General features: G+C 41.1%; 1 protein-coding gene across 1 annotated transcript; it reads left to right on the forward strand.

The window, feature by feature from the left end:
• The first annotated feature begins 1,341 nt into the window (after positions 1–1,341).
• Positions 1,342–21,548, forward strand: LOC139740255 (60 kDa heat shock protein, mitochondrial-like). The gene is given in 13 exon segments (XM_071650840.1): positions 1,342–1,346; positions 1,379–1,411; positions 8,599–8,701; positions 9,272–9,607; positions 10,105–10,294; positions 10,962–11,130; positions 11,817–11,916; positions 12,380–12,487; positions 13,592–13,729; positions 14,616–14,765; positions 16,716–16,743; positions 20,559–20,737; positions 21,390–21,548. Coding segments are annotated over 13 exon segments (1,698 nt in total).
• Positions 21,549–23,756: the final 2,208 nt, after the last annotated feature.

The raw sequence follows: 23,756 nt of genomic DNA on the forward strand, positions 1-23,756 counted from the left end.
AGCATAAGTGTATGACAGATTAAAATCAGTAGAATACAAAGAAGAGAAGACTTGAAAAGACTTTTGACTTAGGCAATTATTCGACTTATGCGAGGTCGACTTAAGCAAGGTTGACTGTGACAACATGTGACTAAATTGAAGACAATAAGCCAGTTCGGGGTTCCAGTTTGAGCATGAGCAGAAAAAGGTCATTTGTACTGAGAGACGGGTTGGTTTTTAAATACACTGAGATAAGAATCTGTCATGCTATGATTATTCATGTAATCCTTATAAATGGTACTTGACAGTACATCCACCGGACAGCAAGCCTGCCAGTTATTTGGCGATGTTAACAGGAAAAAAAACAACAAAAACGATAATGTATTCAAAACAGCACAATGGATGCTTCCCAAAGTGTTGACTGAAGAACAATTCTGGTCACTTCATCTACGCAGGTTCATTCTTTATTTGAATACGAGTGCCATAGATTGTTATGTTGGGCAAGCTGCTGCATTAGGTCGCTTTGAATTAAGTGAAGTGGTTAACCAACTGAGAAAAATGAAAGGTCATTTGTACCCATGTGCACATGAGCTATCTCCGAACTGGCTTATTTATCATTACAGAAGAGTTAACCCTCATGAGAAAATATATTTCACTGAAAGCGGAGAAATACCATTCACATATGAACAATAGTTCTTGAAAGAATTAAGGACACTTGAACATTTACGATGTTTTATCTGACATTGAGCAGGATATATCTAAATCATTTCTAAGTAACCCCTAAGTCATTACTGACAAAAAAACCAAACAAACAACAAACTCAATAAATCAAACTGTCAAACCTTCATAACAAAAAAAAACTGTAAAGTCCAAGAAACACTGTATTCTCTTCTTGAAATTCTTGCATGAATAATACGCAAAGCTGGTCAAGGTGCATCAATTTGGCACCAGCTGAAATGGCTTGCTGGTTTCTCTACCTCCCCCTTGTTGATTTCTGTAGATCTTATTTTTTTCTATTTACTTTAAAATAAGTTAATTTCACGATCAGAGAACATAATGAAAAATAACAGAAAAAACATCTGAAATAGCACCGTTCACATATTCTCTCATTCTATTGCACTGTTTCAAGCAATGAGCAATAAAATAACAAAGAGCAACATGGAACACCTTGGAAGATGAAACAACTGGCTCGGAATTCTGATTGAAGTAGAAATGAGTCAAATAATAGAAGGTCTACTCACTGAATCTCTTGCTCCCGCTCCCACTGCAACCACCATGGCCTGGTTGACCTTCTGCTGGGATTTCTCAGGAATCAAGACACCCCCTTTTGTCCTGGTCTCCGGGACAAATCTTTCCACCAGGATGCGGTCGAACAAGGGTCTGAATCTCCTGAATGCAGCCTACAGAGAAGAAATGGACGCTCAGGAATATAGTAAAACTTGCTCAAGTCAGCATCGTATATACAGTATATACATTGACAATCGATAGACATCTGAATCCATGGATTAAAAATGTCCAAATATCTTTTTCATTATGGCACTTTCTATGAACTTCTTTGTGTAAGATATCTATAATTCCACAAGCACTACCAACATTATTGGTGATGCTTTATGGAAGTGCAAAAAACAAACCAAAAAAAGCTGTCTTTTCCTAGTCATCCTTTGTTGGTGGTGTATCCATTGTGGAAAAATAATAGTTTTATTGTTACATTGCTTTCATCTTTCTCTAGCTGTATTAAGCTCTAAGGACTCAGTTAATTTATGACACCAACTATTTTTCTGTCAAATCTACCAACAATTATACCCATCTCAGAGTCACACTTGTCACAGTGACTCACTGTCAGACACGGAGCAGGTGGCATGGTGACATGGCTAGCCTATGGATATGTACTGCGCAGCAAAGCACTTAAGCAGCCACAGTATGAATTTGTACACCCACCATGGATATCATCTACCATTTTAGTACCAAGTTAGAAAAATCTGTCTGCTCGGAGAAGTTTTTGTAACATTTTTAAAATTCTTTTCTAATCACTTTGTTTGATGGTCTCGGTCCTAGTTCTGCTCTCCATCCGTAGGATATAAATTTAGTCTCTGCCAAGTCTGCGCCTGCGGAACATATCCCCACGATAAATAAATTACAGACTGATATTTCGGAAACTAGACTAACAATCTTTTATTCTTACATTAACCTAACCCTGGACCAGGGGCCTAGGGCACTGTAAACCCGGCGCAGGGCGCTGTAACCAGGTACGTGTTGGGGTCGCTGCTGTGGTTAGGGGCGCTGTAACCACGCACTACACTAAAGACAAGTGTTGCAGTCGCTGGTGGTGCGCGATTAGACTAACGTTAGATTAATGGAATGCAAAGTACAAATAACTTTAGTAAATACAATACAACTAACGTTGAATTTACAAGCTCTGCTTCAACCAAAGCTAAGCCTAACGTAACAGTTAGTAAATTAATTTTATAGTAAAAAAATTACCTCGTCTCTCTTCTCTTCCCTCTCAAACTCTAACCGTTACTCTCGCGCTCTCTGCCACATTCTTGTTTATTTTTGTCTAATTCCTGTACTGTGTACTGATTTCTTTTGCAAGAATATGTTTTTTCCTTGTTGATATATCTTGCAGAGAGACAAATAAATGAACTTGAACTTGAACTTAACATGCTTAAAGTCTTTAATAGTCCACACTTACAATACGGTAAAATCAGTAGAAGGGACTATTAGTGATCACGCATCGCGTGATCACACAGATCCGGCGCAGACCTCTAACAAAAGATAGCATAGTCTCATCGATATGAATTACCTATCACCTTCGTGTTTATCAAATACAATTTTTAAATCGGCTTACGCAGATTGTTTCAGTAATTTGTACTTTACCATTCTGGGTATGAAAAGGGTAGTGTTTCCAGCCGCTCTGTCCCGAAACTTCGATGCACGTGAGGCGAGAGCCGAGTACGGTGAGAATGATAAGATCGATCTACAATAAAACAGCACATGTAACGACGAGCGCGCACGCGTGCGCACGCGTACGTCAGCGTACCTTCGCCCCTCCCCCTTTTTCTTCTTCCGGCCGCCGGTAGTCTGGGTACATACATAGAGATATCACATCTCTATTACTAGTATGTCTGGGGACCATGCATGCACGCACAGTAGAAGCAGCATGAATATTTTTCCCGGCAAACAAGCTAGATATACAATACATATCATTTTTTGTACCCGGTTTACCCATGGAGCTACCATTTAAAGACGAGCGTTTGTGCTATACGTATCATTTACTCTGGTATTTTTTTTTCTCATTATGTGAGAATTGTTCTAATCATGGAATTACGTACGTGAATGATGATTATTGTTTACTGTTATTAGCAGTCATATACAGCATTATTTTCGTCAGCTGCAGTACTGCACATTTATGTATGTAGGCCTACTTCGAGGCAAGACTGATTATGCATATGAGCGCATCTAAGCATCGCACCAAATTAATAGTATGGGGGAAGTGTATTCAACATAAATTTCACAGCCAATTCAAGACATCTGATCCTTTATTAGACAGTGACATGATTCGATAGATATGCTTCTGCAGCCGTCATTTCGAGACGTGCAATCCTTTTCCACTATTACATCAGCCCTCTCTACACATTCACCTTTATAACCCACCCCATTACCCTCCCTCTCGACCCCCCCCCCCCCTTTTTCATCAAAGCCGAAAATTCCAGAAGGCTATTGAATCGATCATGAAAGTACGTACCTCGCGATCAAAGGGGTCCGGATGGTAGAGTGGTGCTGTTGTTGTTACTGTTGTTAATATCGCTGCCGTTCTTTGATCTGAAATGAAGCCATCGGTGTGGTCTACACAGGGAGCTAGGTTAAAGGGACTTCAAGGACAAGTCCACCTTCTATATACATAAGGATTGAGAGAATGCAGCAATGTTAGTAGAACACATCAGTGAAAGTTTGAGGAAAATTGGACAATCCGTTCAAAAGTTACGAATATTTTAAGTATCTGCGCAGTCACTGCTGGAAGAGAAGACTACTACAGTGTGTGATGTCACATTCGTACAACTACATAAGGAAAATAAAAAGAGAATTTCACAAAACTTTACTTTTTGAATAGAGTGCAAAGTTCTTCGACTTGCTACTGACGTATGTCAAGGGTAATATTATTCCTCCTGCCTTCTGATAGAGAGAAGTCGAGTGTTCTTTTGTTATGGGAGAAAAATGGAAATATGTTGAACTTTCTTTATTCTTTCTTTATATCGTTGTACTCATGTGACATCACAAGCTATAATAGTCTTTTCATCCAGCCGTGACTGAGTAGAAACTTCAAAAATTCATAACTTTTGAACGGATTGTCCGATTTTCCTCAAACTCTCACTGATGTGTTCTACTAATATTGCTGCATTCACTCAACCCACATGTCTATGAAGGTAAACTCGTCCTTTAAAGTACTGGTTGAGGTGAGGATTCAGGTTTATAACATTCTTTTTTTTTGTGAGAGATAATGAGATCTGAAACCTCTAATGAAATATGAATTAAAGGACATGTAATTTCGAGGATTCCACGTTGATTTGATGAAAATTTGCCTTGAAGTGGCTGAGATATCCAAAAAGTGATCCTTATTAGGTTGACAGGCCACGACTTTTATGAGGATCGCTTTGTTTTTCTTTGTTTTTAAATATATATATCATTTCCAAACCGATTTTCATTTATTCCCCTTAGAATCTTTCATAGAGTGGTTTCTAAATGTCTCGCAAAATGCATAAAGCTGAATCCTTACCTCAACCAGCACTGTATAGTTCCTTTAATTGGTTCCACCTATCTGATTCCTGGTCTAATCATGTAGATGTCTATTTTTCTTTTCTCTCAGGAGTAATGTGGAACTACCGGATTAGTTACAAATAAAATCATATCATAAGATATTCTATGAACAACTTCCGGTGGAGACCGGTCATTCACCTCCATGAGGTTTTCTTTTCTTTGATTTTTTTTCTATGCAAGTTTTTTTTTTTTTTTTTATAAATAGGTATACATACGGGTTTATAGGACATTTATAGGCCTACTCTCTACGTCTTGCATGGTTACAGTGCAAGATGTTGGAGATCCTTTACTACTTATGACTCCTCAAAAACAAGAACAACTTCATGAAGGGCAGTAAGTTAATCCAATCTTCTTGGTTTTCATGAAAATTCCCCCAGTTAAAGGGATAATATATAGTTTCAGTGAGATAGGACTTCAGGTTGACTTTTCTTTGTGAGATCCCGGGGCCTATGGTACCAACCTCAGTATGAAATAGGAAAGAGCATACATTCTATGAGGAATTCAAAGTTTAATCGATGAAAATTGGTTTTGACAGCGAGATACCCAAGCAAATTGATACTAATAAAAGGTGGGACCAACCTTTTATTAGAATTGCTTTGTTTTACTTTGTTTTTCGAAATCTCAGCCATTTCAAAACTGATTTTCCTCAAATTAGTATGAATTCCTATACAAATGGTATGCTCTTTAGCATTTCATTTAAAGTGGTTTCTAAAAATCTCACAAAAAGTTAAGAGCTGAATCCTTATCTCAACCAATACTATCCCATCTCTTTAAAGGGATGGGTCAATGGTTGCGAAGGGGCTTTATTTAGGTTTCCACTTTTTGAGTGTGAGATAATTAGAAGCAACTTATGAAACATGAAAGAGCAGCTAGGTCTGTCGGAATAGACTGATCAGAATTTGAAAGTGGTATAGATTCAGTTACACGAGGTGGTCTGGCCGTGAAACCTAGAGTGCAAAGTAGAGGCATTGATCCATAATTAATGGTGCAGGGGATGGGGACAGAACTTGGAGCCTATCAGTTATGTGCGAAGAGGCGGAGCAACCGAACGGGGAAGGGTGGGGGGGGGGGGGCTGTATCCCCTCCCACATGAGGGAGATTTTGTACTTTTAATATTGAAATTCAACGATATGATGCATACTTTTGGTACGTGGACTAGTGGAAATTTTGTTAATCCCTAAAATGTACTATATAACGTTAACCAATTCTCTTCTATTCTCTGCTCATTTCTACTCCTCCCCCATATCTCTCAGTTTTCTCTCTCTTTCTCGTCTCTTTTCTTCTCCCTCTGTCTGTCTGTCTGTCTCTTTTAGGCTGGAAAGTAGTACGGTCAAGTTTAGTTGATGAAAATTGGTTTTAGGCAAAGCTGTACTATTTCGATTACTAGTGTACACTGTATTTCGCTCGAGTACGAGTACTAGTAATCGATTCTGCTAAAAATTTAAAGTCCTCGCCATTATGCAACATCTGTGCGTAACGTTGCATATTCCTTACACGATACCTTGCCCCGCGCGCGCGAACACGTGGTGAACAATAGCATGTGAGTGGCCTCGCCACTAAAATGCATGCTTTGCTGAACGATACACGAGAACATTCAGCCAGCCCCAGCAGCGAGCGCAGCGCAACTCGTACGGTGCCTAAAAAGTTGCAAAGTCGACTGGCGAAGACCGTGGCCCTGATAGATAGAAGAACCCCCTGTTCTCGACCTATTCTACTTGAAAGCATCCATTAAACTTGTAAGTAAAGGTTTTGCATTTACTAGATTGCATATAGCAACGTTTTTTTGATCACGGCACTTCTAGTGCAAGCGCACAGCGTGGCTAACTTCCTATCCTGACCTTGTGGTGTGTGTGTGTGTGTTGCACTGAATACTTACTACACTAGTAAAGCGTGGAAGCTAGTGTTCTTAAGTTTCTAGTAGAGGGTCGCACGTGTGCACCATAGCACCAGCAAGAAGGGGCTAAAATAATCAGCCGTTGGGAGTAGGCCATACATGAATTTCTCAATAACTGACTTTTTTCAATTTGCTACAATCATATGTGCTTTTATTTTTAGCTCGAGTGGCTGCATAGTACAAGACAGCTAACTTAATTAAGAATTAAGTCAATCAATTCTAGATTTTGCAAGCACCCTCGTACGTCGTAGGCCGCAATCTCTCGGAAGAGAAGACTGAAGAGTGAGGATGTTTAACGTTAGAGGGACAATTTAACATCAACAAGGTAAACCTAATATTGATGTTGTCCAACAACCGAACTGATTTGGTTCAAATTCTCTTTACCTTTACCTTCACCGAAGATACTGGAAGATTGCTGTGTATCAGCAGTCGAGCTTCCAGGTCTATCATCATCTATCATCAGCCCACTTATTGGTGGGTGGTTTCTTGTCCAGTTCAGTTCAAAAGAAGGCAAGGCAGACAGGCTGTTGGTAATTACTCATGAGCAATTATAAATACCCGTGACAAATTTAGTATATTCTGTGATTTTGGTGCAATTTACTAGGTTTAGTGGCATTCGAGATGTCTCGATCGATGGATACAAAACAAAAGTATACATTCCAGTACTGGATGCATAGAGTAAAATATCCCGTTTGCGGCAGTTTAAGCATTGTTAAGAGTTTTTCCAACTTGTAAACAAATCAGGCAAATTATTTTCAACCATTTCATATATCATAGACAAGATTATTCATTAACGCAATTGTTTTCATGAAAGAAATTTACCATTGACCAACGCAGTTTTCACGATTTGCCAGGGCAAAACCCGGCACACCACAATTTTCGCCGATAAGGGCGATATGCGACGTAGTATTTCTGCTTGCGGCACGATGTACAATCCCTATGCAATACGCGCGTGCTCCGCGATCTTTAGCTGAACGCCTTCACATGTCTCGCGAACATTGCGTAAGCGCCAATTCCCATTGCGAAAGCACGTGAAAATAGCGTGCGCACATGCATTGGCAGCAAACAAGATCACAATTCTGGCGGTGTTGTTGATGTCTTTCTCGTGTTTTTCTCATTTTTTTTCGATGGTAACATCCACTTTCCGAAAAAAATGGCGGCCCACATCGGCTCGCGAAAATTCTATTTTACGTGAGGATATGTTTTCAAAATCCATAAACATCGAGAAAACGACAAAAAATCCAGTTTCTTGGACCATTGTTTCTTAACTGTTATGTTAAGAAGTACCGAAAATTTCATTTTGGATGCGATATGTTGTCATTTAGGTGAGAAAATTTCACTTTCGTCAGAGATCGTGCCCATTTTATCGGTTGGTTTTTGTTGATTGCTAGTGTGTTAGTATATGTGTAGTGTGCATGTAACAGTGCAATGCTGTGTTTAGCTGTATATTACTGTGTATGTTGTACCTGCCGCAAACGGCTGCACGGCCGCTTACTGACGCAGTTACTCTAGTACCAATTCAGTTTTGTATCGAGGTGGATATTCTCATTCTCAAGTTATGCTTGGTAAGTATGGACCAAACTAGGTGGTCTCATCAAAATTATATTTCCAAAGATGGAGGTCTATATCAAATTCAAATCACTTGTGTTAAATTGAACCACACCAGATTGTCGTGATTTGTTGATAACTTTGTGATAGAATCTTAAGTTTTGTGACATAATAATTTTCTTGAAGATTGGAGCTAACAGTTAGATCTAATTTATTTGTGTGACAAGACTGTCCCTACACCAGCCATCTTTTTTGTTTCTCTAGATTACAAGCATGTACAGAATATCCAGCGTTGTTCGTCCACTCGTTTCGAGGGCTCTCACTCCCACAACGAATCGAGTGCTGTGTCCACATCTTGCCAGGAGCTATGCGAAGGACATCAAATTTGGAGCGGAGGCTCGCGGCCTAATGCTCAAGGGTGTAGATCTCCTCACGGATGCTGTAGCAGTCACAATGGGACCAAAGGTATGTCATTCCAGATTTCACCAGCTCAAAATCACAAAATTAGAAAGCTTTACATGGCCTTTCCACCTGAAGTTTTCTCATATTGAGTATGTTCCTTTGAAAACCTTCTTGCCATGGTGATTTATGTGATTGGGGCATTTTGTCTGAGAATATCATAACGGGGGGGGGGGGGGGGGAGGGGGAGGGGGAGGGGGAGGGGGAGGGGGGAGGGGGAGGGGTGGTATGCTTCATTATAGCTGTTCTTAAAGTTACGAACGACTTAAAAATGACTGGAACATGTTCTAATGTGCCATACTTATCAAATTTTCAATAATTCAGCACAAGAACTGATCACCATTCATTCTTAAGTCATTCATAACTTTAAGAACAGCTTTATGAAACAACCCCTGGTTGAATTTATTATTTAATTGCTCAGGAGAAACTTTCTACTGAAGGTAAATGTATCTTTTGTGTTCTACTTCTGGTTCTTGGGGTGAGGATTTTATCAACTTGTGAGCTTCAAATGATATAAATGACAAGTCTGTGATTTTTCAATCGTGTATGCATGTTTTACTGGTATCAAATTTGCAGGGACGGAACGTAATCATCGAACAGAGTTGGGGTGGTCCCAAGATCACAAAGGACGGCGTCACAGTTGCCAAAGCGATAGAGCTGAAGGACAAGTGGCAGAATGTCGGTGCAAAGCTGGTCCAGGACGTCGCCAACAACACAAACGAAGAGGCGGGAGATGGCACGACGACCGCCACAGTCCTTGCCCGGGCCATCGCCAAGGAGGGCTTCGATAACATCAGCCGGGGGGCAAACCCGACAGAGATCAGGAGAGGCATCATGAATGCTGTTGAAGTCGTGGTGGAAGAACTTAAGAGACAGTCAAAGCCAGTAACAACACCAGAAGAAATTGCACAGGTATTCCAAAATGCTCTATCATCACAAGGCAAATTATTGTAGGCCATTCTTTGATTATTCAAACTGGTCCAATACTTAGTACTGTGTCTGCAATCTCTGCAATATCTCTACAGGTAGTATCTGTGGACACTTCCTCACAGCAGTTTACTGTCTGAGAGTTACATTTTTTTTCCAGATTACCTAAAAAAGTAACAAAATGATGGGAAACGGGAAAGTACAGTAAGGCAATTCATGCACTCTTTCAGTGCAGCATTTCATTCTGTTAGTCATGAAGAAAGTTTTGCAAATGACAGGAATATAAAAAGTGTGCTTCATGCATATGATGTGTGAACAAATGGGATAAATAAGTAGATATTAAAATAACACATGTACTAGTCATGATAATGGACTGGACTACTACTAATTTCCCTTCAGGACCCTGTATTGACATCAAATGATGAGTAACTGATCATTTGAAAGAGACTGATTGATCAAGAGTGGGTTGTTTTCTGTTCTAGGTTGCAACAATATCAGCCAATGGAGACCAAAGCATTGGAAATTTGATCTCAAAAGCGATGAAGACTGTAGGTCGCAACGGCGTCATCACCGTCAAGGATGGCAAGACGCTCAACGACGAGTTGGAGGTCATCGAGGGGTTAAAGTTTGACAGGGGTTACATCTCTCCATATTTCATCAACACTGCAAAAGGTATTTTCTATGTTTTTTTATTTTATAATGAATAACACTTGAAATAAACGATACAGTTGTCTAGAAATTATACCTTTTAAAAGCAAACCTTCAATAGATTTCATGTAAGTTTACTCTCAGTAAACCTCATTCTTGGCCTGTGCTCTTCAGACATACTGGATGAGTTATGATTTAGTATGGAATGCGTTTTGCAGGCTCAGCATTCCAAAAGTTCTCAGAGGTTAAATGCTTGTATTGACCTCAACAAAGTCTACTTTTGTTGTTTGTATTTAATGAAGTCTGTTTGCTGATCATCTTATGTAGCTATCTCTATTTATTTCTTGTCATCGTTCCATCTGTCATTTTCATCACATTTGCCTTGATTTTTATTATTGGTTGTTGCTTGGTCTCTGTCTATCTCTTTCAAACTCTGTCTGTTTGGTTGTCTGTCCCTATGTGTAGAGACTCTCTTTAATGACTTGATAATGAAATACAATGTTGTCTTCCATCATTCTCTCCATGTCCCTGTCTGTCTGTCTGTCTGTCTGTCTGTCTCTATTGCTACTATGTAGCGAGCTGTCTGCTCAGTTCTCTCAGTTCTTGCTGATGTAGTATGCCAACTTCTAATCATCAGATTTGAACTTGTTGAATGCCTTCACTCATGATCTCTTCTCTCTCTGTCCACCAGGCCAGAAGGTTGAGTTTCAGGACGCCCTCTTACTCCTGAGTGAGAAGAAAGTCTCCAGCATCCAGTCCATAGTCCCCGCCCTGGAGCTGGCTAATTCGCAGCGTCGCCCTCTGGTCATCGTGGCGGAAGACGTTGATGGGGAGGCCCTCAGCACTCTGGTGCTAAACAGGTGACTTATTTTGCCATCTTTTGTTCTTTGTTTGAGGGGAACTTTACGAAAGGCAATTTTACATATTAACCCTTTTTTTACCTGGATGCCATGCTGTAGAAATTCTTCATGTTTTCATTCAGTTGATTTGAAGGTAGTATGAGATAGCAAATTGACATATTTGCACTTCCTCTAAGCATAACTTGTACTCTTTACAAGGAGAAAGCAAAGCATTCTTTTGATAGTCTGTCATTGTACTTGAATAAGCAATGAATCAGTCCAGTAAGGTGACCGAGTCTGCCTGATGTCATCATGGACATGAATTGATTCTTGTGATATTTCTACCACCCAAAAAAAGCATTTGTCATTTGTAGTTTGAGTGATTACAAACCAGATCTGTAACTGTTCCTGATACTGTTCCCATTGAATCTTATTTTGTCAGAGTGTTAGTATTAACACGCTTTGCACGATTTGACGAGGCAGGGACATCATGTCTAGTATGACTGTTGTGTTGTAAGCCTAGCAGTTTGATGCTAGTTCCATGTGTTTTGACTAACTGTAGAACAGATGCATAATGTGTAAGGTATAAAGCATTGATCTAATGTAACTTTCCATTGTGAAACACATCACACAGATTTGCTAATTAAGTGTGAGAAGTACCAGTTGACAAGCATGTGTCTATTTTTGGTACTTTGATGGTAACATAGGTTGAAGGTTGGTCTACAGGTTGCTGCAGTCAAGGCCCCAGGATTTGGTGACAACCGAAAGAACCAGCTGCATGACATGGCCATTGCCACTGGAGGCATTGTAAGTTTGTGTTGCAGGAACCGAGTGCTGTTCGTGTATTGTAAAGTAGAGGGATGGAAGATGACATTCACTTGTGTAATGATTTGGAATCGGTCTTTCCCTCATTGGAAGATGTGTGAATATCTTAGAGCTGAAAGTGCAATGTGGCCTTCAGTTTCATTTGCTTTAAATAATGGCTTGGATAGTAATGTCCTTAAAGTTTGATAAATTGAAACTAGGTGTGTCTGGAATCCCTCTCAAATTGGGATGGTAATTTTTTTTTTTTTTTTTTTTTAAAGTGGAAGACATTTTATGTATTTCAATGACTGAAATCAAGGTTTATTTGTATGAATATCCACTGTGTCTCACTAGTATGTCCAAGCTACAATTCAATCTTTTCAAGCAATGTGGGATAGAGGTATTTCTGCCCTTTACTTATATACCATGAGATACTAAATTTGTTCTTGTTTGTTTATTACTCAAGGTGTTTGGAGAGGAGGGAATGGATGTCAAGATTGAAGATGTTCAGATTCAGGACCTTGGCCAAGTTGGGGAGATTTCCATCACAAAGGATGACACTCTCATCTTAAAGGTAAGCTCATCTTTCTAAACATGAGAATCACACCTTCCCAAACGATGCCTCCTTAAAAGTATGTGTGACGCATCATAAACTGGGATGTCTGTTTTGTCTGTCCATCCCAGATCTTATTTCTTCCTACCCTTCCCAGTTATGCAAATGATGACGCGACATTATGGTGCAATATCATGACTGAATTACTTTGTTGAAGATTGTGTAATTTAATATCAAGCAAGTTTGATTTTGAAGTTCCTCTCACCTGAGTATATTTATGCAAATTTTGTAAAACAAGAAAGCTGTGATTGAAAAAAACAGAAAACCTGTAAAGGTAAAAATTGAAAAAGGCAATTGCTAATACTATTATTGAGGGAGAGGTATGTTAGGTGATTTCAATGTGCCATACGGAGTCAAGAGTAATTTTCAGTATTGATAGCTATTGTTAGACTTAATATTAATGAAATATTGCCATCACAAAAGAAGTGTTACTGTACAGATGTAGCTCTCAAGGAAATGTCACAAGAACATCAAGTAGACTCTAACAGTCCTCGATATCGACAATATCAAATGTTGTACAACCCAAGTATAGAGGTAGATTGATGATGAAGTATTTGGTTGATTAATTAATAACATTTTGAAGAGAGCAAGTACCAGATTCAAAGTTAAAAGTACTGGCTATACGCTATCAATGATCAAAATGAATCCAACATTTTTACATGATTTTCTTTTTCACACCTCTCACATCTTTGGGAGGAAAAAGGTGCCCACTATTTCTTGAAAGTTTTGTACACTAACCACAACTTGATTTTTTTTTTTTTTGATTTCTGAGTCTGTGAAAGTGTCTTTTTTTTTTTGGGGGGGGGGGAATTTGTTCAGTTGGGATTGAATCCCTCTGATATTTTCCGACGCTGCTACTGGGAAATCTCACCATAAAAACAGGACCTAAATACCATGATAAGAAAATTTTTATATCAGGTTTTAAAGTGTATCAGTGTATTAAAAAGAAAAGGGAGCTGCAAAATCGCCTTGCTACAAGATGGTTATGTTGTATCAGACTTCTCTATGCCGATGTTCAACTGTTCTGTGTTAATTGTTTTCATGATGATCTTATTTGAACTGCAGGGTAAGGGCAAGCAAGAAGACATTGAGAGGAGGACCGATGAAATCAAGGAGCAGATTGAGCACACAAACTCTGAGTATGAGAGGGAGAAGCTGAATGAACGTCTTGCCAAGCTGTCTGATGGTGTCGCTCTCCTAAAGGTCAGGGGTCAATCCTTGCCGTAACGTTGCAGTCTTTGCATGATTAGTCCATCGAGATCAAGGTTTAGTTTCCAGGGCTCTTTAGGTTGTATCAAATTCCCAATCAGCTTCAATAATTTATATAGAGGCTATTTATGTACTGAAGTGAAAATTTTTATGTTAGTAAATTATCACACCTGGCTGGGTAAGATGAATTTTGAATAATTTGTAATTCTGCAGAATACAAAGATAAACTAGTCACACAGAGGTATATCAAGTGAAAACATTTTTGCTCTTTTATTGTCATGCTGGTTTCGTGTCGTGCACAATGGTAAAAAAATTCCACTTTAACAGTATATAAATCACGGGAGGAAACCCATTCTATTTGTTGATTCTTTTTTTTTTTTACTTGTTGAACAATTGATTGCATTATACTGTCTCGGGAAAGAAGACCTTTGGTTAAAGGGATCGTATAGTTTTGGTTGAGACCTAATTTTAGGTTTCTAACATTTTTTGGTGAGATAATGAGAAACCTCTTATGAAATATGAAAGAGCATGTAATTCTATGAGGAATTCAATGGTTATTTGATGAAAATTGGTTTTGAAATGGCTGAGATATCCAAAAAAGAGCAATTCTAAAAAAGTGTGGGACCCACACTCTATTACGATTGCTTTGTTTTACTTTGTTTTTGGATGTTGCAGTTATTCCAAACCCAATTTTCATCAAATAAATTTTGAATTCCTCTTAAAATGGTATGCTCTGTACTATATCATAAGTGTGTTTTCTTGGTATCTCGCAAAAATTTAAAAGCCCAATTCTCATCTCCACCAATACTGTACCATCCCTTTAATGTTGTAAGAGGAGATGCTAATTGCCTTGATTGTTTCCTTATACTTGTTGTCCCAGGTTGGAGGTTCCAGTGATGTGGAGGTGAATGAGAAGAAGGATCGCGTCAATGATGCCCTGAACGCCACACGGGCAGCGGTGGAGGAGGGCATCGTGCCAGGAGGTGGTACCGCTCTCATCAGGTGCCTCCCCGCCCTGGATGGAATCAAGGCTGACAATGATGATCAGAAGATTGGTGAGACTCTTGGATTTCTCTTCACCCACTACCACTTGGTTCAAGTCATGTGATTGGTAGATCAATGTCTGCTGTACAAATGGGAAATACATGTAATTTGCCTTTATGAATGAGATTGGAAAGATACTTGAAGTCTTACTTGCTCAGGATTTAGTATTCGTCAACTGCTTGAAACATGCCAGTGTGCAGATAATGCGTCATACACATATTCACAAGCGACAAGACCTCGTATCTACAAAATGTCGAATTCCAGGAGAGCATAAAAACATGGCAGCCAAAGCACTGCATCAAATGGGAGAGCCTTTCCTTTGACATGCTGTGGTGGCTTTATTTTGGGGGTAAGACAGCTAGGATTTGGACAGTGAAGTGACCTGCTATGAGCACAATCAAATAGAACACGATCGACACACTCGGAGTTAAGAGAGAGATTGACTTTATTGGAAGAGCTGCATTCAGCCAACGCTCGAGACAGACTGACCAAAACACTGGACTGCCTGGTCATAAATACATCGGTACATTGCTACTACCAGTATGGTGGTCCACCATGATGTGAGGACACCTGTCTCTTTAATCCCTCCGATATACGAGTGATGTGATATTAAGCCCTCTGGCCGACAGAGCTCAGACACCCTGTCTGGTCCGAGTCTAGCCTGATTACATAATATACTACATTCCTCCCCCCTTAGATTACAACCTCCATTAAAGTGATAACTTGCAACTGCATCAAAATAGAACGAGTTTCTAGGAGCTAGCAAAACTTGGAAAACGTCAGTCTTCAACAGTTATATCATTAACACTGCATTCACATAGCCAAATAACCTGAATAAAGTACTAAATGAAAAACACCCAAAAAAAAAACTCACAAAATATTATCATTATATAGGTATTACTTATCATTCGACCAGGTAAAGAATATGGGGTACATATCCTAGACATTACAAACATGAAACAAAACAAAAATAAACAAAAGAAACATTCAGAACATATTAACAGATAGTACATGAACAAAGTTTCCTAGGACAACATTCTACATGAGCAGCCATGCACGGACTATTCGCTTATAGGGTGTAAGCGGCCTTATTGTCGTTGTTGTGTATAAGAGCATGACAACACAGGAAATAAACAAGCATTTGACTACGCTTGTTACTAACATTTACATAATGTACAATGGAGTTAGCGTCCTTTGAGACACATGTTCACTTAAGCTATACTCTATCGTCAAATGATGGTGACCATTGCGACCCTCACAAACACAGAAAGTTTGGTCAGCATGCCCCTGGAATTAAAATACATGTATTATGCAAAATATGGTCACCCTTTTAAACTGACCTGGAATTAACAATGCCAAAATTAATATACGGAAGAAAGTCAAAACAAAACAAAATTGTCAGACATTTGCCCAAACAAACCAAATAAGGATAGCATCACCTAACAATTGTGTGAATGAACGAAACATACCAAATAATAATGATAATAATCATAGCATCTGAAGAGATGATGAGGGAGAGAATATAACTTCCAAACCATCACACTCACGACATGTATACACACAACGAAACTAAAACCCCAAACTGTGTACAAAAATGTAGTTGCCAATTAAGTACACCTTGACAATAAACTCGCCCAGAATTCCAGAACGAAGGGGTGGGGTTGAAGGCATTGTTCTAATGTTTCAATGTTCCTGACTATGGACGAATAAGTTAAAACAAACATGAACTTGACATGAAATGCCGATTTTCAAGTAGATTTTTCAACATACTCGCTGCATTTGGGATTATACTACCCCGAACTTTTACAGTATAAATAAAGGCATGCCTAGATATTACTCTTCGTTTCTGTGTAGGGATACAGACAACAAAAAACACATAAGGAAAGAAAAAAAACAACAACAACTCAACTGATATAACACAGTGTCATCTACCAAGTTTGTCGGCATTATGGAAATCCATATCGGTCAGGTGGATTCCGCTGCCTGATCGGGTAGGTTTTACGGTTCGGCGCTAACTGGTCTTGCCGTTGGAGCTCGCTGTCGTTCTGCGACATGACCGGGGGTGGTAGCTCCGCTGGTGGGTCGGTCGTCGCGGTCGCGTCTACACTTCCTTGGATATCTAGTCCTTCATCGCTGGTGATGTCGCGTGCGGTAATCGTCAGTCGAGATGTACCGCCACTCGAGGGCGATATCGTAGAATTGTAACGCTTGCGAATGTGGTCCGCGTGACGTTTAATTGCCCGACCGCTGTTGTCGGCGATAGCGACTTCGAATGAAACCGGCCCATTCTGCGAAACGATTTCTCCACTCCACCACTTGGGAGATTTCGAGGTGAAGTTTTTGGCATACACTTTGTCTCCCACAGCAAAGGTACGCGACTTCGAGCTGCTGTCATGCATTAGCTTTTGCTTTTCCTGACGATCATGCACGCGTGACGCGATATCGGGTCTCAACCGATCGAGTGCGGTCGTCAGACGACGACCCATTAGCATTTCAGCGGGCGAGATTCCTGTCGTCGAGTGTGGAGTTGTGCGATATTGCAGAAGAAATCTCGCGATATTTGTTTCCAACGAACTATCTCCCGTGCGCTTCATCGCGTCTTTGAATGTGCGAACGGCACGTTCTGCTAGGCCGTTAGACGCTGGGTGATATGGGGCCGACTTCGCGTGTGCGATTCCATTTTTCTTCAAGAAGACGCTGAACTCCGCGCTAGCGAAGGCGGGACCATTGTCGGAGACTACTTTATCTGGCAATCCGTGCGTTGCGAAAAGTAGCCGTAACTTCGCGATTGTCGACGCTGTCGTCGTCGAACCAACTGGGATCACTTCAAGCCATTTGGAGTACGCATCGACCACGATGAGGAAATATTTCCCCATGAACGGCCCAGCGTGGTCAATGTGCAGGCGTGACCATGGACGATTTGGCCACTGCCATGGATGAAGCGGTGTGGGTGCCGGCATTGGCTGATTTTCCTGGCAATTGCTACACGATTTCGATGTACTTTCGATGTCGTGATCCATTTTTGGCCACCACACAAACGCTCTCGCGAAACTTTTCATCCGAGACACGCCTGGATGTCCCGCGTGGAGCGTCTCCAACACTTGCTTCCTTCCCTGCCTAGGAACGATCACACGATTTCCCCAGAGCACACACTCATCTAGCATTGATAGCTCATCGCGGCGCACATGATACGGCTTCATGTTGACATCGACTTCCTCTCGCTGCTCAGGCCAATCGCGCTCTACGTAGGTTAACACGCGAGACAAGACCGGGTCACGGCGCGTCCACTTCCGAATGTCGGCTGTAGTGATGGGCGATGATTCAAGCGTGTCGAGGAGGAGCACTGTTTCCGCCGGCAACGGCACCGTGGGCGGCACATCGGCGAGTGGTAGACGACTGAGAGCATCGGCATTAGCGTGTAATCCTGTCGGTTTGAAACGGAGTGTATACTCATAGCTCGCGAGAGTGAGGGCCCAACGCTGAATGCGAGCTGATGCTTGAGCAGGGATAGGGCGGTCCTCGTTGAACAGGCCGAGGAGGGGCTTGTGATCGGTGACGAGCGTGAAGTGGCGCCCATGCAGGTAAGAATGGAAGCGTGTTACCCCAAACACACAAGCTAAACCTTCCTTCTCGATTTGCAAATATTTCTTCTCGGCTTCCGCAAGTGTTCGCGAGGCGAACGCAATCGGCTTTTCTGACCCGTCTTCCATGCGATGCGCGATCACCGCGCCGATGCCGTATTGCGAGGCATCACAGGACACGACCAGCTCTCGGCTTGGATCATAATGTACCAAAACTTGTGATGATAACAGCAGCTTCTTGGACGAGTCGAATGCCGTTTGCTGAGCTGAGCTCCATTTCCACGGTGTCCCTTTCTTGAGGAGGGCGTACACAGGTGCTAGCGTGGTCGACAAATTCGGGAGAAATTTGCCGTAGTATGTGAGCAGCCCCAGATAGGCTCGCAGTTCAGTGACGTTGCGGGGTGCAGGGGCATTCGTGATCGCTGTAACTTTACCCGAAGTCGGATGCAGGCCTTGCTCGTCGATGGTGTGACCCAAATACTCAACCGACGGCTGCATGAACTTGCACTTGCTTCGCTTCAAGCGCAGCCCAGACTCCTCCAGCCACCCGAGCACCATGTCAATTGTCGAAAGATGGTCGTGGTCATTAACCCCGGTGATGAGGATGTCATCGAGGTATACCGTGACGTGGGGAATATCGCGTAGCAAATTCTCCATTACCCGTTGAAATATGGCTGGGGCGGACGACACCCCAAACGGGAGCCTGTTGCCATTTGGTGTACTTCCTCCCTAGGAGCTTGCACCGTCTGGAGGTCCCGAACATTATTGGCAGCCATTTCGATGCTGGTGGCGATTTCCACCGCCTTCCCGAGATTTAAGCTCTTCTCCGCAAGAAGCCGACGTTGGATGCGGTCATCCCGCACGCCGCAAACCAGGCGATCACGTAGCATTACATCAAGCGACGTCCCGAAATTGCAAAACTCTGCTAGAGAACGAAGTGATGCCATGTAGCCCGCTATCGTTTCATTATCCATGCGAAACCGGCTGTTGAATTTACATCTTTGCACTATTTCGCTTGGAATCGGGCAATGATGTGCGTTCATCGCTGCCACGAGATCGTCATACTTCATGGCAGAGGGCTTGGTTGGGGCCACCAGGTTCCGTAGCAATTTGTATGACGAAGGCCCAATGACTGTGAGCAGTGTCGCCTGCTTTTTTCCCTCAGATGTAATGTCATTGGCTTTAAAATAGAGGTCCAGCCGTTCGACGTACTGCGACCATTCCTCTCTCCCCTCCAGAAACTCCTCAATTTTCCCGATGAGAGCCATCCTATACAGTACATGTATAGGTGCATTCGAAAAATATCCTCGTCGCCAGTGAAGTGACCTGCTATGAGCACAATCAAATAGAACACGATCGACACACTCGGAGTTAAGAGAGAGATTGACTTTATTGGAAGAGCTGCATTCAGCCAACGCTCGAGACAGACTGACCAAAACACTGGACTGCCTGGTCATAAATACATCGGTACATTGCTACTACCAGTATGGTGGTCCACCATGATGTGAGGACACCTGTCTCTTTAATCCCTCCGATATACGAGTGATGTGATATTAAGCCCTCTGGCCGACAGAGCTCAGACACCCTGTCTGGTCCGAGTCTAGCCTGATTACATAATATACTACAGACAGGACATCACTTAACTGATTATCTGACCATTAATAAAAAAAAGTTATTATCACCAAAATTTCAGATACGAGGTCTTGTCTCCCAAACGAAGATATATATATATATTTAAAAAAAAAAATGATATTCTTCATTTTAATTTCATTCAATATCAGGCTCATTTTCACATATGGTTGCAGGAATAGAGCAGAGGCTGTGATATATCATAAAACCTGAAAATTGCTCACATGCTTATAGTAAAACCAGAAATATTCACAGTATGAAACTTATGAGAAATGGAGCCAGCAGGGGCAAGAAAGTTTTGCAAATTGCCGACCATTCAAAAAGTGTACTACGTGTACTAGTTATACAGGGATTTGTTGATTTGTTGTTGTTGTTTTTTCACATTTTGGCTCCTTGTGAAATTTGTGAAAGTTTCTGCATGTGAACATTTCTGGTTTTACAGTACGTTTGTGTAACAATGCCATTTCTTGACCACATAAACAGGATTCTGAAAGAGGGTGGCTCTATAGAGTGTTTTTATGGTTATTACATACTGTATGTGTCTCTCTGATTTCATTCAATCTTCACAGGTATTGAGATTGTCAAGAGGGCACTCCGAATCCCGTGCCAGACGATTGCCAACAACGCCGGCGTCGAGGGCTCGCTGATCGTTGAGAAGGTGATCGGCGCTTCGGATGAGATTGGCTACAACGCCATGGAGGGAGAGTTCGTCAATATGGTCAAGTCAGGAATCATTGACCCCACAAAGGTACACATTAGCTGCGGTCACACTACATAAAACTACGCATAGTTTGCTTCCCTATAACTCCCAGAAGTTTGCACAGGGGGTCACACTGCAGACAAAACTATGCATCGTTTCATTGGTATGAAACTACTAGAAGTGTCAGTCTCTTAACAAGAAAAAATTCAAATGCTCAACAGCGTACAGAAGAATGCACAATGTGCATAAAGCACACGAACAGATCTATTATCATGTCACAAACTTCTTGAAGCTTTAGTTGCCTGTGGTCACAGGACACAAAGCTGTGCATGATTTCGCGAGAAAGTTGATAAACTCATTTGACCACAACTTGTTAATGAATTTACAAGAGAAAGTTCTCGAACATTACTAGCCTTAACAACTTGGTATTGACTTCACCTATTTCATCAACTTACACCACGACAATAAGTAAGTGGTTTATCACACCCTGTAAGTACTCTTGTAACTTTAACCCCTTCTGTACAGGAGCCTGGCATTCTATGTATCAAGACTATGGGCTTTTCAGAATTCAGTATGGAAAGGGTTGATATTTTTTCCATCAAGGAAGCCTCGCTTTTCTCCTTTTTTATCCCCCTTTTTGTTTTTTTTTTGTGTTTTTCGTTGTTTTGATCTCTCTCTTCTTTCCTTCTCCTTTGCATAGGTTGTAAGGACTGCCCTCGTTGATGCATCGGGTGTGGCATCGCTACTATCGACAGCGGAAACGGTTATCACAGAGATCCCTAAGGAGGAGAAGGAAATGCCTATGGGTGGTGGTATGGGTGGTATGGGAGGAATGGGGGGAATGGGGGGCATGATGTGAAAATAGCCCCGCCCTAGCTCACCCCCACTATGGGGCATGGCCAGGTCACCATAGATAGGGATTTTTTTTTCTCCTCGGTTTCTATCTCTTTTTTTGTTTCGAGACCATATATAAATATTTGAATGTAAGATACTTGAATTGAGAGCTGAGGAGGTGTTGGGTGTATCACTGCTGTATGACAAGCAGTCGTGAACTGTGATATTTGTGAAGCAGAGCACCTGAATCATTATGTGAATGGCTGCAGCCTGAGCTGCTATTCTGCTTTCAGCATTGGTGCATTCATGATACTGTTTTGTCGTGGCCCACATGAAATTGGAATTTGTTTACTGTCACAGCCCAAATGGCTGCATATTAGCACTGCAATGACAACTTGACTATATGTATGTGAATCAATTGTGAACAGGCTTTTTGACTGTGGAAGGATCCACATGTGGTTTTCTGTGAATCTGTACAGAAAACGACTCTAAGAAATGGCTATGATCTCTCAGGCAGTGGGTGTAAAGTATCATAGATTTTGTAACATACTTGATGGTTATCATGTGTCATTGTGCAAGCAATCCTGAAGAAATCGTAGCCCATTTGAGAATCTGTCCCCATCAACACTAGTGCTAGTTTAGGGAAGTCAATCTTACACAGGTAGAATGAAAGTAGCAGCATTGTGCCTGAATTGTACCATTTTCCTCTTAATCATGTAGGATTGTTTCCTTTTTTTTTTTCTCTCTCTCTCTCTCTCTCTCTCTCTCTCTATCTCTGTCCATTCCCTCTTCAATTCTGTTCCATGATTGTATGGAAAAACTTTGCTGACTAGTTGTGAAGATCACTATTTTAGGCGACTCTGCCCATTTGACCTGAAGCGCCTAAGCAAGTCATTTTCATGTTATGCATATAAATTAAATTTAAAGATGTTAAGTACTAATTACGCACTCTTTCTGCTCTGATCACTGCTTAAATGCCCTGAGAACAGTGGCAACTTGCCAGGTCTTCCATCATTGCTTTTTGTTCTCCAACTATGGACCCAAGACCTGGTAATCTGCAAAAGAATCTTCAACCTTATAAAGAAATTGCAGGAGAGTGTGCCGTGTTTTGTGAGTCTGGAGTATAGGTCATCATTTTGCAAGTTGTGGGTCCGATGGCTAGCAATCATGACAGTTCCCATGCCATTTCATGAATTGAAATGGCATAATTATTTGAGTTTTGAAGCATAATGTTCTCAGTAACCGGGATCATTACATCAATACCTTTCAGGGAGAAGTGCCAGGTATTCAAGAGAAAATATGAAAACCTGCACATTCCCTGTTTGTGATTTTAAGGGTGTGAGAATCGAGATCGCTTTAGATATGTGAGAAATTTCCTTTTACTGCTTTTTACTTCGTTTGTATGGCATTGTGACCTATGGTTTTATGTACCTCATTTTTTGTTACCTGAAATGTATTTGATGGGGTTATTACATCTGTGTGAATGTATCCAAAGCCAGTGAGTACTCACTCGTAATGTTGGGATGTTTTCTTTTCTAGTCAAGTGACGATAAACCTATGCTTTTGCTGATGTCAATTAATGATGAAGATTATGTGTATAAGATTTTATACTATGAGAACTGACAGGATTGTGATAGCATTGACAGTGTACTACAGGTATTGCTTGTGTATTCCAGTATTGCGGAGAGATTTCTTGTAATAAAAACATAGAATGACCAATTTCAACAACATGCATTGAAGAAAGGGCTGATTTTGTGTCAAGGTTCTCACTCCCACATATCACAAAAAGAGATTGACAACTGTTTTTGAGAATATATACAGGCATTTATTTTTCATCCAAACATTGTCAATTTACATAATATCTACTGTGAATGTTAAGCAGAAATGGATAAGCTGTGGAGAGAATAACGTGTTAGTTTTTCACGCGAACACCTTAAATATCTGTGACAAATCTACTTGAAAGATACATCTTTTTCTACAAAATACTGCGAAGATCGCTGGACTTGTTTTTTTAAAACCACTTCTCTATGAAATAACCTCAAAATGTGATTACAATTATCCACACCCATAGCCCGACCAGATGCCGTGTGAAGTGCGACACCCGTGTTCAGCGACAGGGCTGTGTGTAGTTTATAATACCAAACCAAAGTTCTGGTCACACCAGTGTAACATAATATGGGAAACACCTATTCCATTTATTTTTTTTTTTGGGGGGGGGGTGGGGATGAGATCC

Source organism: Diadema antillarum, unplaced genomic scaffold, assembly GCF_040938485.1.
Source record: "Diadema antillarum isolate AM-2024a unplaced genomic scaffold, OU_Dant_1.0 scf00000030, whole genome shotgun sequence".
Lineage (NCBI taxonomy): Eukaryota > Metazoa > Echinodermata > Echinoidea > Diadematoida > Diadematidae > Diadema > Diadema antillarum.